Genomic DNA, 16,803 nt, shown 5'->3' with positions numbered 1-16,803 from the left:
ATGTTGGTGGCGACCGGGATTCCTCTCTTCTTCCTGGAGAGTGCCTTCGGTCAATTTTGCAGCCAAGGGCCGATCAACGTCTGGCGAGCAGCGCCGATAATGCAGGGTGAGACTGCGCTTAATTCAGGCGGCTAATCTTCCGGCTTCGTCTTGAGGTGACAACATTCATTATTTGGGGTTTAACGCCGTCGTCGGCGTTTTCTGCCTCCTTATTGCCTCCGCCGCGGCGGGGGGGGGGGGGGGGGGGTTATATCCGTCCGTTGGCAAGATAACTCAAAAGGTTCTGGACGGATCGTTTCAGAAAATGTTGGGAATGTTACCCGGAACAGTTGATAAAAGTTTGGTGATGATCCAGAAGAGATTCTGGATTCTGGATCATTTTGAAAGCTTGTTCTCACTCTCTACCCTTCCAGGTCTTGGTGTTGCCATGGTTACGGTGACTCTGATAGTATCGATCTACTACAACGTGATCATCGGCTACAGCCTGTATTACATGTTCGCCTCGTTCCAGTCTCCTCTGCCGTGGTCCGGCTGCATCGCCTCAGCTAACGGAAGCTGCAGCCACATGGCTGAAGGTGCACAGCTGATGTGTTTGTCCTCCTGGGGGGGGGGGGGGGGGGGGGGTATAATAATTAGCAGGAGGGTGAGATCTGAGCAAATTCAAGCTTTTAAGGTTTTCCTTTTCTAGTGTTTTGCAACATAAGTGGGGCTTTAGTGGCCAACTGGACTCAGGAGAACGGCACCTGTCCTTCCTCCAACACGGTCGCAGTTCCATTCCAGAGCCCGAGTGAACAGTACTGGGAGTAAGAAGCACACAGCCGTGCACACACACACACACACAGCCACACGCTGCTGCTGCTGCCTGAGACGTGTCTCTCCTCAGTAAGGTGGCTCTGCAGAGATCCAGTGGTCTTGATGAAACAGGACCAGTAGTTTGGCACCTGGCCCTCTGTCTGCTGCTGAGCTCCATGCTTGTTGCTGCAGCGCTCATCAAAGGCATCAAGTCATCAGGCAAAGTGAGTAACGTCCACTTCACACGCAGTCTCCTTCCTCCAGCCTGTCGCCACGGCAACACAACCGTCTCCACTTCACACGCAGTCTCCTTCCTTCAGCCTGTCGCCACGGCAACACAACCGTCTCCACTTCACACGCAGTCTCCTTCCTCCAGCCTGTCGCCACGGCAACACAACCGTCTCCGCTTCACACGCAGTCTCCTTCCTTCAGCCTGTCGCCACGGCAACACAACCGTCTCCACTTCACGCGCAGTCTCCTTCCTTCAGCCTGTCGCCATGGCAACACAACCCTCTCCACTTCACACGCAGTCTCCTTCCTTCAGCCTGTCGCCACGGCAACACAACCGTCTCCGCTTCACACGCAGTCTCCTTCCTTCAGCCTGTCGCCACGGCAACACAACCGTCTCCACTTCACGCGCAGTCTCCTTCCTTCAGCCTGTCGCCATGGCAACACAACCCTCTCCACTTCACACGCAGTCTCCTTCCTTCAGCCTGTCGCCACGGCAACACAACCGTCTCCACTTCAAACGCAGTCTCCTTCCTCCAGCCTGTCGCCACGGCAACACAACCGTCTCCACTTCACACGCAGTCTCCTTCCTCCAGCCTGTCGCCACGGCAACACAACCGTCTCCACTTCACACGCAGTCTCCTTCCTTCAGCCTGTCGCCACGGCAACACAACCGTCTCCACTTCACACGCAGTCTCCTTCCTCCAGCCTGTCGCCACGGCAACACAACCGTCTCCACTTCACACGCAGTCTCCTTCCTCCAGCCTGTCGCCACGGCAACACAACCGTCTCCACTTCACACGCAGTCTCCTTCCTCCAGCCTGTCGCCACGGCAACACAACCGTCTCCACTTCACACGCAGTCTCCTTCCTCCAGCCTGTCGCCACGGCAACACAACCGTCTCCACTTCAAACGCAGTCTCCTTCCTCCAGCCTGTCGCCACGGCAACACAACCGTCTCCACTTCACACGCAGTCTCCTTCCTCCAGCCTGTCGCCACGGCAACACAACCGTCTCCACTTCACACGCAGTCTCCTTCCTCCAGCCTGTCGCCACGGCAACACAACCGTCTCCACTTCACACGCAGTCTCCTTCCTCCAGCCTGTCGCCACGGCAACACAACCGTCTCCACTTCACACGCAGTCTCCTTCCTTCAGCCTGTCGCCACGGCAACACAACCGTCTCCACTTCACACGCAGTCTCCTTCCTTCAGCCTGTCGCCACGGCAACACAACCGTCTCCACTTCACACGCAGTCTCCTTCCTCCAGCCTGTCGCCACGGCAACACAACCGTCTCCACTTCACACGCAGTCTCCTTCCTCCAGCCTGTCGCCACGGCAACACAACCGTCTCCACTTCACACGCAGTCTCCGTGGTCCAAACCCGGAGCTCGTCACTCGTCAAGTCTGCAGCAAAAATCTTTCTTTCTTCTCTGATGAGTTTTCTGCACTCATCATCATTTTGAACAGCCAGGATTTCTCTTATTGATTCCTGTCAGCAGGATTTCTCTTATTGATTCCTGTCAGCAGGATTTCTCTTATTGATTCCTGTCAGCAGGATTTCTCTTATTGATTCCTGTCAGCAGGATTTCTCTTATTGATTCCTGCCAGCAGGATTTCTCTTTTTGATTCCTGTCAGCAGGATTTCTCTTATTGATTCCTGCCAGCAGGATTTCTCTTATTGATTCCTGTCAGCAGGATTTCTCTTATTGATTCCTGCCAGCAGGATTTCTCTTATTGATTCCTGCCAGCAGGATTTCTCTTATTGATTCCTGTCAGCAGGATTTCTCTTATTGATTCCTGTCAGCAGGATTTCTCTTATTGATTCCTGTCAGCAGGATTTCTCTTATTGATTCCTGTCAGCAGGATTTCTCTTATTGATTCCTGTCAGCAGGATTTCTCTTATTGATTCCTGTCAGCAGGATTTCTCTTATTGATTCCTGTCAGCAGGATTTCTCTTATTGATTCCTGCCAGCAGGATTTCTCTTTTTGATTCCTGTCAGCAGGATTTCTCTTATTGATTCCTGCCAGCAGGATTTCTCTTATTGATTCCTGTCAGCAGGATTTCTCTTATTGATTCCTGCCAGCAGGATTTCTCTTATTGATTCCTGCCAGCAGGATTTCTCTTATTGATTCCTGTCAGCAGGATTTCTCTTATTGATTCCTGTCAGCAGGATTTCTCTTATTGATTCCTGTCAGCAGGATTTCTCTTATTGATTCCTGTCAGCCATTGCCCTCCTTGTCCATCCTGTCACCATCTGCTGGATCGTCTCGAGACCGAGGCAGAAAAGGAAGAAGAGAAACATTTATTTCAACACAACAAACTTGTTTCTTTCCAATTACAGCCTGAACTTCCCAGAATTAGCACGTCACCGTGTTTGCATCGGCTGCTGTGCTTTCAGGTTGTGTACTTTACGGCTACATTTCCTTACGTGGTGATCCTGGTCCTGCTGATCAGAGGTCTAACATTAGATGGCGCTAGAGACGGGATAGAGTTCTACATCGGCTCCCAATCCAATCTGACGAAGCTGACAGAGGCGCAGGTGAGAAGTCACCTTTGTATCCCCTTCAACACAGACGAGCTTCATTCTGATTCAAGGTGTGATTGTTTGTAGGTGTGGAAAGACGCAGCCACCCAGACCTTCTACTCGCTCTCTATTGGCTGGGGTGGAGTCATGACGCTTGCTTCCTATAATAACTTCCACAACAATGTGTTCAAGGACTCCTTTGTTGTGTCGATGACTAATGCTGGTAGCCCTCGGCGATAGCAGCAGCTAGCGCTCGTGTCTCCGATGTTTTCCTCACCATTCTGTTCCCTTCGTCTTTTCTCAGGCACCAGTGTCGTTGCAGGCTTCGCTATATTTTCCATCTTGGGCCACATGGCAAAAATCTACAAAATGCCAGTTGGAGAAGTGGTGAAGGAAGGTCAACGACAGAACATGCAGCACACGACACGTGGCGCTTTGAAGACGAGCTGCGGGGGCTGACGCCGTGTCTCCTCGTTGCAGGGTTCGGCCTCGCATTCATTGCGTATCCAGACGCGCTCTCAAAGCTCCCCGTCGCTCCGCTCTGGTCCATTTTGTTTTTCTTCATGCTTCTGACTGTCGGCTTGGACTCTCAGTTCGCTGGAATTGGTAAATACTCTATTTGCCGTTGGCGTGGGGGTCAGACCTTTGCCGCTGCAGTCGACTGAAGGATCCTGAACTGTCTCCTCTTACCTGTAGAGGTGATCGTCACCTGCCTGCTCGACGCCTTCCCTAAAACCCTCACATCTAAACGTGCTTCACTGACCATTGCAACGTGCTTCGTCCTCTACATCCTGGGCCTGCCGTGTGCCACAAGGGTAAGTCTGACTGAGGGCGTTTGGCGCCACCTTGCTGCCTGATGTTCCGATGATGTGTGTCTGTGTCTGAAACAGGCAGGGATATACTGGGTGACCCTCATTGACCAGTTTGTTGCCAGCTGGGTGCTGCTCATCTTGGTTCTCTTGGAGATCATCGGCGTCTGCTACATATATGGTAAATGGCATCGTTTGAGGTGTGTTCATTCAGATGACCTTAAAGGTCACATATTATGAAAAACTCACTTTCCCATGTTTCTTCACTCCATCAACACAAAAACCGCGAAACAATCACCTACTGAAACGCGTCTGGCAGAAATCGTCCTTAATGTGACGCCACATTGTTGGAACGTGCACAAGATGTGTGTGCACATGCACGCACCTTCATCACAGCTGTTTGAGACAGAAAAGAGGGACGCTGTCCTGCAGCATCTGTTTGATGTTTGGACCAAAGACTGTGACAGATATTTCACACACGCGTGTGAGAAGGGTCTCCCCTCGGATATGGGACCTTTAGACTCCTGCTGCGTTCATGTGTGCGTTCATCTCGTGCTTTCCAGGAGGAAACCGTTTCATCAAAGACATTGAGATGATGCTTGGAAATAAGAGTTTCACGTTCTGGCTGTGGTGGAGAGCGTGTTGGTTTTTCCTCAGCCCTTGCATCATAGTGGTGAGTACGACACCCCCGATGCCCCTGAAGCGACACAGTAATCACGTCGAGTCTGAGCAGGTAACAGGTGGATGTGTAATGACACGCCCATTTAAATGTGACTGTCCCTTAGACACACCCACATCACGTTGAGTCTGAGCAGGTTAATGTGTGATAAATCAAATAATGGATGTTGTTTTCTAGGTGATCCTGATCTGGTCTCTGCTGACCTTCACGCCACCATCTTATGGAACAGTCCAGTTCCCGGCCTGGGGCTTGGCGCTGGGCTGGAGCATGGCCATATTTGTAGTCCTCTGGATTCCTGGTATTGCTGTGTGTAAACTGATGCGATCAAGGGGAAACATCTGGACGGTGCGTATCTTTGTTTAAAGCTTAGCTCCACTGAACGCATTGAAAGCATAACGTTGATGTCTTCCCACAGCGCCTGAAGTCTTTGTGTTCTCCAACCGAAGAATGGCACCCCTACCTGGACGCCCACCGAGGACAGCGCTACTCTGAAGAACGCTGTCGCTACAGGACGAAGCGTAAAAACGCCCCACAAGTAAATGTCAATGTCATTTCTAACTCCTGGCTCTGATGTGTGTCGGGTGTAAATCTACGACATCTTGCACACCTTAAATTATCGTTGGGTTATAGCGATTCCCCCCCATCAAAGGTTTACCACAGCCTTTGTAATGAATTTAACACTAGGGGGCGCCAACATCACAGAGTGACCTTAACCCTAACATCATTCTGGATATGAACAGACACTCCAATTTTATTTGATACCAAATATATCAGGTGTGAAACAACAGTAAGAACTATCCTACCATGAAAGGTATAACTTGGTTTTATTGTGTTGTAGGTTTTTGGGAGGTGCTTCAGGCACTTTGGGATCATTTTGTAGGCTGCAGTTTTATTGTCTGTTGAGTGTTTCTAATATTTTTGTACATGTTTATATCAATGAATAAGAGAAACGGCGTCTGAAATAAGTTCATCGATTCATGTTAAAGTCGGCGCGCATGACAAAGCAGTCGTACGTTTGGGCTCCCAACCCAGCGCTTAAGGCAGCTTCCTTTTCTTTCTCTTCACTTCAAACAAATTAAAAAAGCCACTGCTGTTGAAGGACGACTGTCCGTTTGAGCAGAAGCTGTAAAACGGGATGAGCTGCTGCTTTGGGAAGGGAGACCTCGTCTCCATCTACTTAACGACTGAATACTTAGCACAGTGAATTCATATTTGTTTATGTCTATGAGTTGGTTTTAGCCCGCAGAGGAAATGATTGTGTTGTACGTGCGACTGTGCTTCTCTGAATATGATAATAAACATTGAGATATTATTGTAATGACCTTTGGCCTTGTGCTCATTGTTTATTCCTTTGAAGACAATAATAGAAATTGACTGACATTAACTGTTAATAAAGAAAGGGGGCGTTTGATCTGAAACAATCTATGTAGAATGTGCACGTGAGCAGTTATAACACTAATAAGGCACTTGTTGCTTATTGAAATCGAGCCTTGACATAATAGATACCTACTTTCCATTGAGAAAACGTTCTCACTGAGGCACTGCTGGAAACACTTTGAACGTCACCTCAAGTAAAACCTGTTTCTCTGCCGGGAAGCCAAATTAGTTCATGTGAGTCACTTTTTGCAAAAAGCGCATAAAAGTCTTTTGGCACGCCATCAGCAGGAGGTGAAACAAAATGAATCGCTTGTGTCCTTCCAAGGAATCTACAGGGCTTCCTGATCAGGTAGGACTATCTGTTCCCTTATTGATTAAACCAGGTAATCAACACATTTAACATGTCATAATGGTTGATAGTCTTTGTTTTTATACAACACAAACTTGCAGCAGGGGGGGGTTATAAAATATATTTACAGTTGTGCTCATCAGGTTACATACGATGTAAGTATTTATGATTTCAGAGAATATGAAAGGGTTAGCGGTTTGCTTTTAACAGAATCCCTCATTTTATTTTGGCTTTTCCACATACAATCACAATAAAATATATTTGTGGTCCCAGCTCTGAACGTTACATGCGTCCCAGCTGTCAACGAGCACGCTGGGACATTTCCAAAGGAAACTGCTTCTGGGACAAACACTTAAAACGGCGATAATTAAGAGAAACACTATCACGACGGTTTAATTAAGGCAATGATTGGGAAATTGCTAAAAATTAAATTCCACTGGAGCGCAGGCTCTTTTTCTTCTTTTACTGTTTTTAAAGTAAATATCAGTAAAGATAAGATAAAAGATAAGATATGAGACTTATAATTACACACTGCTTGTTACAGCGGGTTAGGGTTAGTGTCGTGCAGAGTACACCGTGGGGGTATAAAAACACACGTCCTGGTTTAAACTACAGTCTTGAGAACTCATATGTAAGAATAATAATAACACAGCAAATCCCAACTCGGCCGTGAACGGAGCTCTTCATTGTTGCTCAGAGCTTTTGGTTCTGCTGCAGGTCGCCTCTGGGGTGTCAGCGCCGGGTACCTCTGACGCATAGGTTGTTCAGCATGGATGCATACTGGACGTTAGGAAATGATGCATGGTCAACGGCTTGCTGCAACTCTTGCATTGTGACCTTATTGTTTGTGATTGATCGGGTACATTAAAGCCTTTGGTCATATCTAACATGATTTATATGGGCAGGAATCACAGGTGTTTACCGCTGACGAGAATCCCGAGCGTGGAAACTGGACGAACAAAGCAGAGTACCTGTTGTCTATGATTGGCTACGTTATTGGCCTGGGAAACATCTGGAGATTTCCATATCTAGCCTATAAGAATGGAGGGGGTAAGGCTTTAGCATTGTTCTTCAGAAGTGGCATGCCTCTGATTCTCAAATGCTGCTAGCAGTATGAATGTATGAATAGAGAATCCTGCTCATATCCCTGTGAACAGGTGCCTTTCTCATTCCCTACTTCCTGATGTTGCTGCTGTGTGGAATTCCTCTTTTCTTCATGGAAGCTGCCATTGGTCAGTTTTGCAGCCAAGGCTTGATCAAAGCATGGAGCGCCGTGCCAATTCTGCAAGGTAAGCCTGAAAGAACACGCCATCTCCACGTGGGGATCCGGCAATGGAAAGGTCTGAATCAGACACTGTACTTCCACGGCCTTTTAGAAAATACACGCACAAAAATGTCAGATTCGTACTGAAGTGTAATTTATTGTCGATCATCATCTGTCCCACTTTTGCAGGTCTTAGCGTTTCCATGTTAACAGTGATGGGCCTGGTGTCGATCTACTACAACGTGATCATCGCCTACAGCCTGTACTTCCTGTTTGCCTCCTTCCAATTTCCTCTGCCTTGGTCCGGCTGCTTCAGCTGGGCAGACAGTAAATGCAGCGTCACGCCTGTAGGTGCGTTTCCTCACGCCGTAGTTCACCTGAGTAATATCGACTAACATTTAATGCAAGCTATTTACTGGTCATCTCTTCTATTTCTAGTGTTTTGCAACATAAGTGGGGCTTTAGTGGCCAACTGGACTCAGGAGAACGGCACCTGTCCTTCCTCCAACACGGTCGCAGTTCCATTCCAGAGCCCGAGTGAACAGTACTGGGAGTAAGAAGCACACAGCCGTGCACACACACACACACACAGCCACACGCTGCTGCTGCTGCCTGAGACGTGTCTCTCCTCAGTAAGGTGGCTCTGCAGAGATCCAGTGGTCTTGATGAAACAGGACCAGTAGTTTGGCACCTGGCCCTCTGTCTGCTGCTGAGCTCCATGCTTGTTGCTGCAGCGCTCATCAAAGGCATCAAGTCATCAGGCAAAGTGAGTAACGTCCACTTCACACGCAGTCTCCTTCCTCCAGCCTGTCGCCACGGCAACACAACCGTCTCCACTTCACACGCAGTCTCCTTCCTCCAGCCTGTCGCCACGGCAACACAACCGTCTCCACTTCACACGCAGTCTCCTTCCTCCAGCCTGTCGCCACGGCAACACAACCGTCTCCACTTCACACGCAGTCTCCTTCCTTCAGCCTGTCGCCACGGCAACACAACCGTCTCCACTTCACACGCAGTCTCCTTCCTCCAGCCTGTCGCCACGGCAACACAACCGTCTCCGCTTCACACGCAGTCTCCTTCCTTCAGCCTGTCGCCACGGCAACACAACCGTCTCCACTTCACGCGCAGTCTCCTTCCTTCAGCCTGTCGCCACGGCAACACAACCCTCTCCACTTCACACGCAGTCTCCTTCCTTCAGCCTGTCGCCACGGCAACACAACCGTCTCCACTTCACACGCAGTCTCCTTCCTCCAGCCTGTTGCCACGGCAACACAACCCTCTCCACTTCACACGCAGTCTCCTTCCTTCAGCCTGTCGCCACGGCAACACAACCGTCTCCACTTCACACGCAGTCTCCTTCCTCCAGCCTGTCGCCACGGCAACACAACCCTCTCCACTTCACACGCAGTCTCCTTCCTCCAGCCTGTCGCCACGGCAACACAACCCTCTCCACTTCACACGCAGTCTCCTTCCTTCAGCCTGTCGCCACGGCAACACAACCGTCTCCACTTCACACGCAGTCTCCTTCCTCCAGCCTGTCGCCACGGCAACACAACCCTCTCCACTTCACACGCAGTCTCCTTCCTTCAGCCTGTCGCCACGGCGACACAACCGTCTCCACTTCAAACGCAGTCTCCTTCCTTCAGCCTGTCGCCACGGCAACACAACCGTCTCCACTTCACACGCAGTCTCCTTCCTTCAGCCTGTCGCCACGGCAACACAACCGTCTCCACTTCACACGCAGTCTCCTTCCTTCAGCCTGTCGCCACGGCAACACAACCGTCTCCACTTCACACGCAGTCTCCTTCCTTCAGCCTGTCCCCCGAGGGGTCGCCACAGCAACACAACCGTCTCCACTTCACCCTGTCCTTTGCAGCGTCCTCCCTCACTACGTCCATGTCTCTTCTCCTGGGTCCACCTCTATTGTTCCATAAGATCGGACGCTGGCTTTATGCATTTTTGCATTTGTTTCCTTCCAGGTTGTTTACTTCACAGCTACGTTTCCTTTTCTGGTGATCCTGATCCTGCTGATCAGAGGTGTAACGCTAGAGGGCGCTGGAGATGGGATCAAGTTCTTCATTGGCTCCAAATCCAATCTGACTAAACTGATGGAGGGAGAGGTAGGAACCAAACAACTACATTATATGCAACAATTATCATAGGACCAGGAACCCTGTGATATTTACAGTCCAATCTTGCGGCTGTCATTTGCTGCAAATAAAACAGCAGAATCCAACTCTGTTTTATAGAAAATTCATGCACAATATAAGTAATTTCCATATACTAGTTGAAAAATATGATTTAAGAGGCAGCCACAGTATTTCTTTGAATGCTAATATTAGCATATCAATATGTTAATAGGTTCATAGCATGCAATTGATTAATTCACACTAAACATGTACATTTCATACCAATCTGAGCAACAGCTATTGCAACACACTATAAGAAGTGTGCGGTTCTATAACCAGGATCCATGATGCAAACATTTTAACTGGCTATTTCTACAGTCACATAACGTAAATGGTGGGAAAACAGTTGTTGGTATTTGCAAAATATGTTTTTAAAGTTACTTTAAAACCGCATTGTGTTTTAGGTTTGGAAGGATGCAGCGTGTCAGACTTTCTTTTCCATATCAATCGCTATGGGCGGAGTTTCAACTCTGGCTTCCTATAGCAACTTCCATAACAACTTGATCCTGGACACAGTTCTGGTAACCCTCATTAATCATGGTAGGACAACACAATTTCAGTTGAAGCACTATTTCAGTTTACGTGAATTTAATGTTACGCCTTTAATACTGATAATTAAATCGTAATCAGACAGTAAGTAACCCCTGACATATATAATATTTATGAAGCATCGCCAGTTTCTCATTCTGACCCTAAATTGAGCCAAAGCATGTCCGAGCTTGGCATCATGTTACGCCAGAGTCCGTGCACTAGTGACTGGGCAGCTATTCACAGAGAAATTACGTCATCCATCTCTGAAAACGGTATGGTCCTTCAAAAGGGTAGTACCGAAAGAATATTTGTGAAGTCGATTACTGTATAGGTATTGCTTTCGTTCTAGAAAATGTTGGAACACAGTTTCTATTATGGCTGAGGAGTTTTGTCTTCCTCCTGCTATGTTTAAACGGTCTTTGTGACTATTGTCCTCTTCCCAAAGGTTCGTGTGTAATTACAGGCATTGCTGTCTTTTCAATCCTGGGTCATATGGCTCATATCTCTGGGAAGCCCGTTGAAGCCGTGGTGAAGGAAGGTCAGATCCCTAAACCAGCGCTTACCTTTGGAAATGTTAAACGTCTCCAGCTGATCCCCATCGTTTGGTTGCTCTTCCTGTGCAGGATTCGGCCTGGCATTCATAGCTTATCCAGACGCTCTAACTCAGCTCCCCATTTCAACGCTCTGGTCCGTCCTATTCTTCTTTATGCTTTTCATCATTGGCCTGGACTCTCTCTTTGCAGCAACAGGTGAGAGATCCTCTTTTTGGATTTTGCCCTGGAGTCATTCCTCACTTATTTATGCATATTTAAACCCTATTCCAAGCCGGCGTCTGGGCTCACTGCTTCCTGTCTCTGTTCTTGACATTAGAGGTGATCGTCACCGGCCTGTGTGACGCCTTCCCTGAGGTCTTTAAGACTAAACGTCCATTATTGACCCTGACAGCGTGTTTGATCACCTTCCTCCTGGGCCTCCCATTGGTCACAAGGGTACTGCTGGCACTGGCTTTATTACCACTCTCTGGTCCAATGGCTGTACTGACCTGCAGTGTGTGTGTGAATTCAGGCAGGAGTCTACTGGGTAACTCTGCTTGACCTGTTCCTTGGGGGATGGCTGCTGCTTTTTATCGCTCTCATGGAGATCATTGGCTTCATCTACATTTATGGTAAAACTGATTCTGTTACTTTTCACAGGAAAAAACTATGAAATACAGACTTGAGTGCGAGGAAATGTGCACAAACATGCTTTAAAAAGATCATATTGGTGTATTTATTATGAAAACGTTCTTTAATGGGAAAACATTTTAAACATGTATATAGTTTAGATAATTAAGGACTCCTCCTCCTCCAAATATCACCAACATCATTTTCTTGTGATAGAAAATGATCACAGCCTTTGCACAGGTGCTTGACTGATTTCTTTCAGCTGTGCTGATCTCGTGCTTTGCAGGAGGGAGCCGCTTCATTGAAGACATTGAGATGATGATTGGGAAGAAGAGCGTTTACTTCTGGCTGGGGTGTAAAGTATCCTGGTACTTTGTCAGTCCCTGCATCGTGTTGGTGAGACTCACCTCTGCTGTGTTCATTTCATTAGTGTATTCTCTACAATTTATCTTTTACTTTTTAACCTGAAATCCCTCTTTACAATTAATGTTTAGCTTGATTTGTTAATACCAAATGTAATCTGGGCAGTAAATTGAAATCAAAGTTAAACAAATGCTTTTTCTGTGTAGGTGATCCTGGTCTGGTCTCTGGTCAGCGTTGCCCCCCCCTCTTATGGGAACGTCCAGTACCCAGCCTGGGGCACGTCTCTGGGCTGGTGCACCACTGTGTTTGTCATCCTCTGGATCCCTGCCGTTGCTGTGTATAAGCTGCTGAGAGCCAATGGAAGCCTGTGGACGGTGTGTATTGATCAAGTCAATCTTCTAATCAGGCAGAATGATCCTTTTAGGTGTGCATCTATGTTCAGGAAGCTGATTGTACCAAACTCTCTACAGCGTGTGAAGTTGTTGTGTTCTCCCGCTGAGGAATGGCACCCCTACCTGGATATCCATCGAGGAGAACGCTACTCTGAAGAACGCTGTCGCCAGCGAATAGCACTGTCATCAAATTACAAACAAATGTAAATACAGTTTCTGGTTCGTTGCATCAAACCCGACGCTGTAGGGTAATAAACATGTTGCTGATTATGTCATTGATGCCAAAGGAACATGAGAACATGCAAAGTCCTCACAGAAAGGCCACAAGTCGGATTCAAACTTGCAACAGCGCTTACCACTGAGCCACCGGGCTGCCCATAATAATGTATTTATATTTGGAAGTATTGCGTTAAAGTAATGTGTCGAAGTAATATGGATAATAAATAAATATTGAGTTTTTATGAAGCCTATTTCCCTTAATTGTAATTAATTAAATCTATTTAATTTGACGTTGATAAGTTGAGACCTGTAAGATATCAGCGTTAGCGGGTTTGATGATTGGAGTTATTCTGCATTGGATAATTGTATTACTTCATTTCCTATCGTTTTGTGATTTGCGTGACTAAATAAGAAACACGCCGCTGCTTCAGAGACGTTGCTTGTTCCAGCGTTTATGGAGTTACGCGGGTTCAGTTTAACGGTCTTACGTTACAGCTCCTCAGTTAAGAGCAACCAGAATGAAATGAAGCCACCGATCTAAGGCCCCACGGTGCTGCTCGTCGGTTTCTGGTTCTTGGGGGTTGGGTCAGCGTAGAGTCCATTAGACACCCCCACCACTAGGAGGAAGCGGAGCAGTGCAGGCTGAGGAGAGAAATGAAAGTCCTTTCTTTCACCGGGACGCAGCCTCAAAGTACTGGACACAGGAGATGATGTGGCTCACGCCTACCTTGTCCAGTTCCCAGTCCACTCTTGATGGTGAGGATCAGGGGGTATCTTCCCTGGCCACAGAAAGTGCCACTGAAGTCATCCAAAGCCAAACTCCACACCATGGCTCCACCAAAGCCACTGGATCTGCACATCAGACGATGCAAAGAGTCAAAGAATCTCAGAACTCGATTAATGGCGTCGGCATTAACAATGACATTCAAGTTTGTACCTTAATGTTAAAGCTCTTCACGTTGTCATATCCGACCCAAGTTCCCTGATTTGGGCATATGGAACTTCCTGGGGGCCGTCCCATGACTGGGGGCGTTCTGCCCTCTTTTGTCTGGGTTAGTTGCAGATCGAAACGTTCTACGCATGTTTTAGCCGTGTGTTGTCTCAGTGTTTTCAGACAACTTACAGATTCTTGAGTTGAGGCTGATGATTCCCTTTAAACATATCAGTAACAACTTAAAGTCTTTCTCTTGAGAGCTACATTGTCACTTGAGAATATTCAGTGGCTTCAGTAGAACTCCACAGAACTGTTAAACCAGATATTCTTGGTGTTTTACTTTGACCTTCCATTGGATTAACAGTTCAGTAAATTGTGTACAGGAACAAAGCACCAGCACAAACTATTGTGTTTATTGCACCAGGGATGACAAATGAAAATGTATTTAGAGGATTATATAATTTTTTTAATATGCAATGTTCAGAAAATTAGAGACATCCCATGTTCAGTGAAGACATACCAATGAATTATTCCAGAGGATTGTTGATTCCCAGAAGACTATCCGAAATTACTGTAGAGTTGAATTTCCTTTCCACAAATAATATTACTTAAATCTACAATTGATTTTCAAAAACGGGCTGGCTCGGTGGCGCAGTGGTAAGCGCTGTTGCCTCACAGCGAGATGGTTGCGGGTTCGTCTCCGGCTTGTGGCCATTCTGTGAGGAGTTTGCATGTTCTCCCCGTGTCTGCGTGGGTTCTCTCCGGGTTCTCCGGCCTCCTCCCACCTCCAAAGACATGCAGCTTAGGCTGATTGGTGACACTAAATTGCCTGTAGGCGTGAGTGTGTGTGTGGCTGGTTGTCTGTCTCTGTGTTGCCCTGCGATGAACTGGCGGCTTGTCCTGGGTGTCCCCTGCCTCTCGCCCATTGACTGCTGGGATTGGCTCCAGCTTGGCCCGCGACCCGATAATGGAATAAGCGGTTAGAGAATGGAATGGAACGGATTTTTAAAAACGTTGCAGAGCAAATGAAAAGCTGCCCTGTAGCATTGAAATAGAAACATAACAGCAGCCTTTATAAAGGTGCTGCAAATGAACACAATTCATCTGTAAATAGCATTAATGTAAAACACTGGTGCATCATTTTACTGAATTATAACTCCAATCCAAGAAAACAACGGTTCAAAACGTGGCCAAAGTCAAATGTCAATGAACGATGAATCTGTTTTTCTTGGCGGATTATTTGACCTCTGCGCAGTCGTGCAACGCCGTGTAACGTTGAGCAGAACCTTGAGGACCATAATATCCTTCCGCGGGAACAAATACTAATCTTATTTTCCAGAGTTGTTTTGGGGGGGGTTTCTGTGTTCTTAGCTTAAAATGTAATATATAATATTTTGAAGATAAATTAAATAAAGTAAGACATTTAAAATATTTTGTATTTCATAGAACTCTTTGGAGGGCGTAACGGATGCACTATTTGTCACGTTGCAACCTCTTCCGGTCCTCTTTCCGGCTCCCCTTGCATCATGGTGAGTGCGCTTCGATGGCGGCTGTTCGGTAAAAACACATTTAATGAAAGATTTCGCTGGAAAATCACAGTTAATTTCGTCTCCCTGTCTAAACTAACCGCCAACTGAGCCACAGCGGCGGAAGCGGCCATTAGATGTCTATCGGCGTTTTTAGAGGCCAGCCTGGGCCCTGTGCTAGCTGCTAGCTGCTAGCAGGCTAACCGCTAGGCTAATGCGCGGAGAAGCACCGACCGAGATCTAATGCAAGCTAATATCTGCTAATGGTGGTGCTAATGCGACTTATTGGAGCCACAGAAGACGTCCTTAATTACGTTTTGAGTTATTAAACTGTTAATGATGCCGCGTCTGTTCATGTTCGACCATTGTTGTCCTTAAACTGCACAAATAAGACATTTAAGACTCGATGCTTAAAACAATGTTCAGGCCTTGCGTGATTCAAAGCTGTACGTCACTCACTAGTCCTGCTGTAAACCTGCTCACTGGTTGCCATGGCAGCCCAAAGTGTTATGACATTGTGAAATGAAAGTATCACACATCTCTCTGCAGCCGTTAATCATTCATCAATGGGGTAAAACAAGTTGCTAGCATTGGTGATAAATGCAGTGAATATTGATCTGTTGCATCAATTCTGTAGACAAAGAAAAGGAGGAACAACGGCCGTGCCAAGAAGGGCCGCGGGCACGTGCAGCCCATCCGCTGCACCAACTGCGCCCGCTGCGTCCCCAAAGACAAGGCCATCAAGAAGTTCGTCATCAGGAACATCGTGGAGGCGGCGGCTGTGAGAGACATCTCAGAGGCCAGCGTCTTCGACTGTGAGATCCTCCTTCCAGTCATGATGATGATGAAGAATATATTTAGCTTCTTTGTATGTGGCTCGTCCTCATTGGCTGATCTGTTGCTCCAGCGTACGTTCTGCCCAAGCTCTACGTGAAGCTGCACTACTGCGTCAGCTGTGCCATCCACAGTAAAGTGGTGAGGAACCGCTCGTGTGAGGCCAGGAAGGACCGCACCCCCCCGCCCCGATTCAGGCCTGCAGTAAGTCCTTTGTAGTGTAATAACTGTTGTCGTTCTTAATTACTTTTAAACCCGAATGCAAGGCGGCTTTCTTCTGTGTGCTGCCAGGAACGCTGTAAGTCGGGTCGATCAGAACAATCTGATCTTCTTCTTTGTTTGTTTGACAGGCTGGTGCACCAAGAGCTCCTCCAAAGTCCATGTAAAGCAGAATTTGAAGATGCTGTATGCCTCAAGAATAAATTCATGAGTCTTTACAAAAACCTGCTTGTGTCATTTATTAACTTGTAATGTGCCAGTTTTTAGTAAATACTGTCATGTTAATATCGGATACAAGGCTTTTGACAGTGAAGGTCGTGGTGTAAAATATTTAATTGTAAGGCACCTTGAAAAATGCTCTGAATTTACTTTCTTTCATTTTTTTAACTTGCAGTATCAGTCACATTAG

The 16,803-nt window shown here is 47.2% G+C and overlaps 3 protein-coding genes across 3 annotated transcripts in view; all 3 read left to right on the top strand.

Annotated features, from left to right (window-relative positions):
- Positions 1 to 6,335, top strand: part of LOC137898770 (sodium- and chloride-dependent neutral and basic amino acid transporter B(0+)-like) — a 7,108-nt gene extending 773 nt beyond the window's left edge. Inside the window, exons 3-15 of the mRNA XM_068742816.1 lie at positions 1 to 106; positions 414 to 623; positions 770 to 803; positions 884 to 1,016; positions 3,421 to 3,561; positions 3,634 to 3,769; positions 3,851 to 3,943; positions 4,027 to 4,152; positions 4,243 to 4,361; positions 4,437 to 4,536; positions 4,919 to 5,028; positions 5,212 to 5,379; positions 5,450 to 6,335. The exon at positions 1 to 106 is cut by the window's left edge and continues 26 nt beyond it. Coding sequence (XP_068598917.1) covers positions 1 to 106; positions 414 to 623; positions 770 to 803; positions 884 to 1,016; positions 3,421 to 3,561; positions 3,634 to 3,769; positions 3,851 to 3,943; positions 4,027 to 4,152; positions 4,243 to 4,361; positions 4,437 to 4,536; positions 4,919 to 5,028; positions 5,212 to 5,379; positions 5,450 to 5,605 — 1,632 coding nt within the window. The 3' untranslated portion in view covers positions 5,606 to 6,335. The remainder of the gene's footprint in view (positions 107 to 413; positions 624 to 769; positions 804 to 883; positions 1,017 to 3,420; positions 3,562 to 3,633; positions 3,770 to 3,850; positions 3,944 to 4,026; positions 4,153 to 4,242; positions 4,362 to 4,436; positions 4,537 to 4,918; positions 5,029 to 5,211; positions 5,380 to 5,449) is intronic.
- A 1,390-nt stretch (positions 6,336 to 7,725) lies between these two features.
- LOC137898771 (sodium- and chloride-dependent neutral and basic amino acid transporter B(0+)-like) lies at positions 7,726 to 13,094 on the top strand. Its single transcript, XM_068742817.1, has 14 exons — positions 7,726 to 7,810; positions 7,918 to 8,049; positions 8,214 to 8,375; positions 8,463 to 8,577; positions 8,658 to 8,790; positions 10,004 to 10,144; positions 10,618 to 10,753; positions 11,190 to 11,282; positions 11,368 to 11,493; positions 11,615 to 11,733; positions 11,810 to 11,909; positions 12,194 to 12,303; positions 12,477 to 12,644; positions 12,741 to 13,094. Exons 1-14 carry the CDS (start codon positions 7,741 to 7,743, stop codon positions 12,867 to 12,869), a joined length of 1,734 nt encoding a protein of 577 aa, XP_068598918.1. The 5' UTR covers positions 7,726 to 7,740; the 3' UTR covers positions 12,870 to 13,094.
- Positions 13,095 to 15,311: 2,217 nt separating this feature from the next.
- Positions 15,312 to 16,618, top strand: LOC137898376 (small ribosomal subunit protein eS26). Its single transcript, XM_068742409.1, has 4 exons — positions 15,312 to 15,344; positions 15,979 to 16,156; positions 16,249 to 16,379; positions 16,526 to 16,618. The coding sequence occupies exons 1-4, from the start codon at positions 15,342 to 15,344 to the stop codon at positions 16,559 to 16,561; spliced, it is 348 nt and encodes a 115-aa protein (XP_068598510.1). The 5' UTR covers positions 15,312 to 15,341; the 3' UTR covers positions 16,562 to 16,618.
- The last annotated feature ends 185 nt before the right edge of the window (positions 16,619 to 16,803 follow it).

This window comes from Brachionichthys hirsutus, chromosome 8, assembly GCF_040956055.1.
Source record: "Brachionichthys hirsutus isolate HB-005 chromosome 8, CSIRO-AGI_Bhir_v1, whole genome shotgun sequence".
Taxonomy (NCBI): domain Eukaryota; kingdom Metazoa; phylum Chordata; class Actinopteri; order Lophiiformes; family Brachionichthyidae; genus Brachionichthys; species Brachionichthys hirsutus.
The sequence above is the reverse complement of the archived record's forward strand: the minus strand, read 5'-3'. Positions and strand labels throughout refer to the sequence as shown.

Excerpts from the sequence above, each read along its gene's own strand:
- LOC137898376 (XM_068742409.1), top strand. Across the intron at positions 16,157-16,248 it reads AGAGGCCAGCGTCTTCGACT|CGTACGTTCTGCCCAAGCTC; the intron begins GTGAGATCCTCC and ends CTGTTGCTCCAG. Across the intron at positions 16,380-16,525 it reads CGCCCCGATTCAGGCCTGCA|GCTGGTGCACCAAGAGCTCC; the intron begins GTAAGTCCTTTG and ends TTTGTTTGACAG.
- LOC137898771 (XM_068742817.1), top strand. The coding sequence starts at position 7,741 with ATGATTGGCTACGTTATTGGCCTGGGAAACATCTGGAGATTTCCATAT. Across the intron at positions 10,145-10,617 it reads CTAAACTGATGGAGGGAGAG|GTTTGGAAGGATGCAGCGTG; the intron begins GTAGGAACCAAA and ends ATTGTGTTTTAG. Across the intron at positions 11,734-11,809 it reads GCCTCCCATTGGTCACAAGG|GCAGGAGTCTACTGGGTAAC; the intron begins GTACTGCTGGCA and ends GTGTGAATTCAG.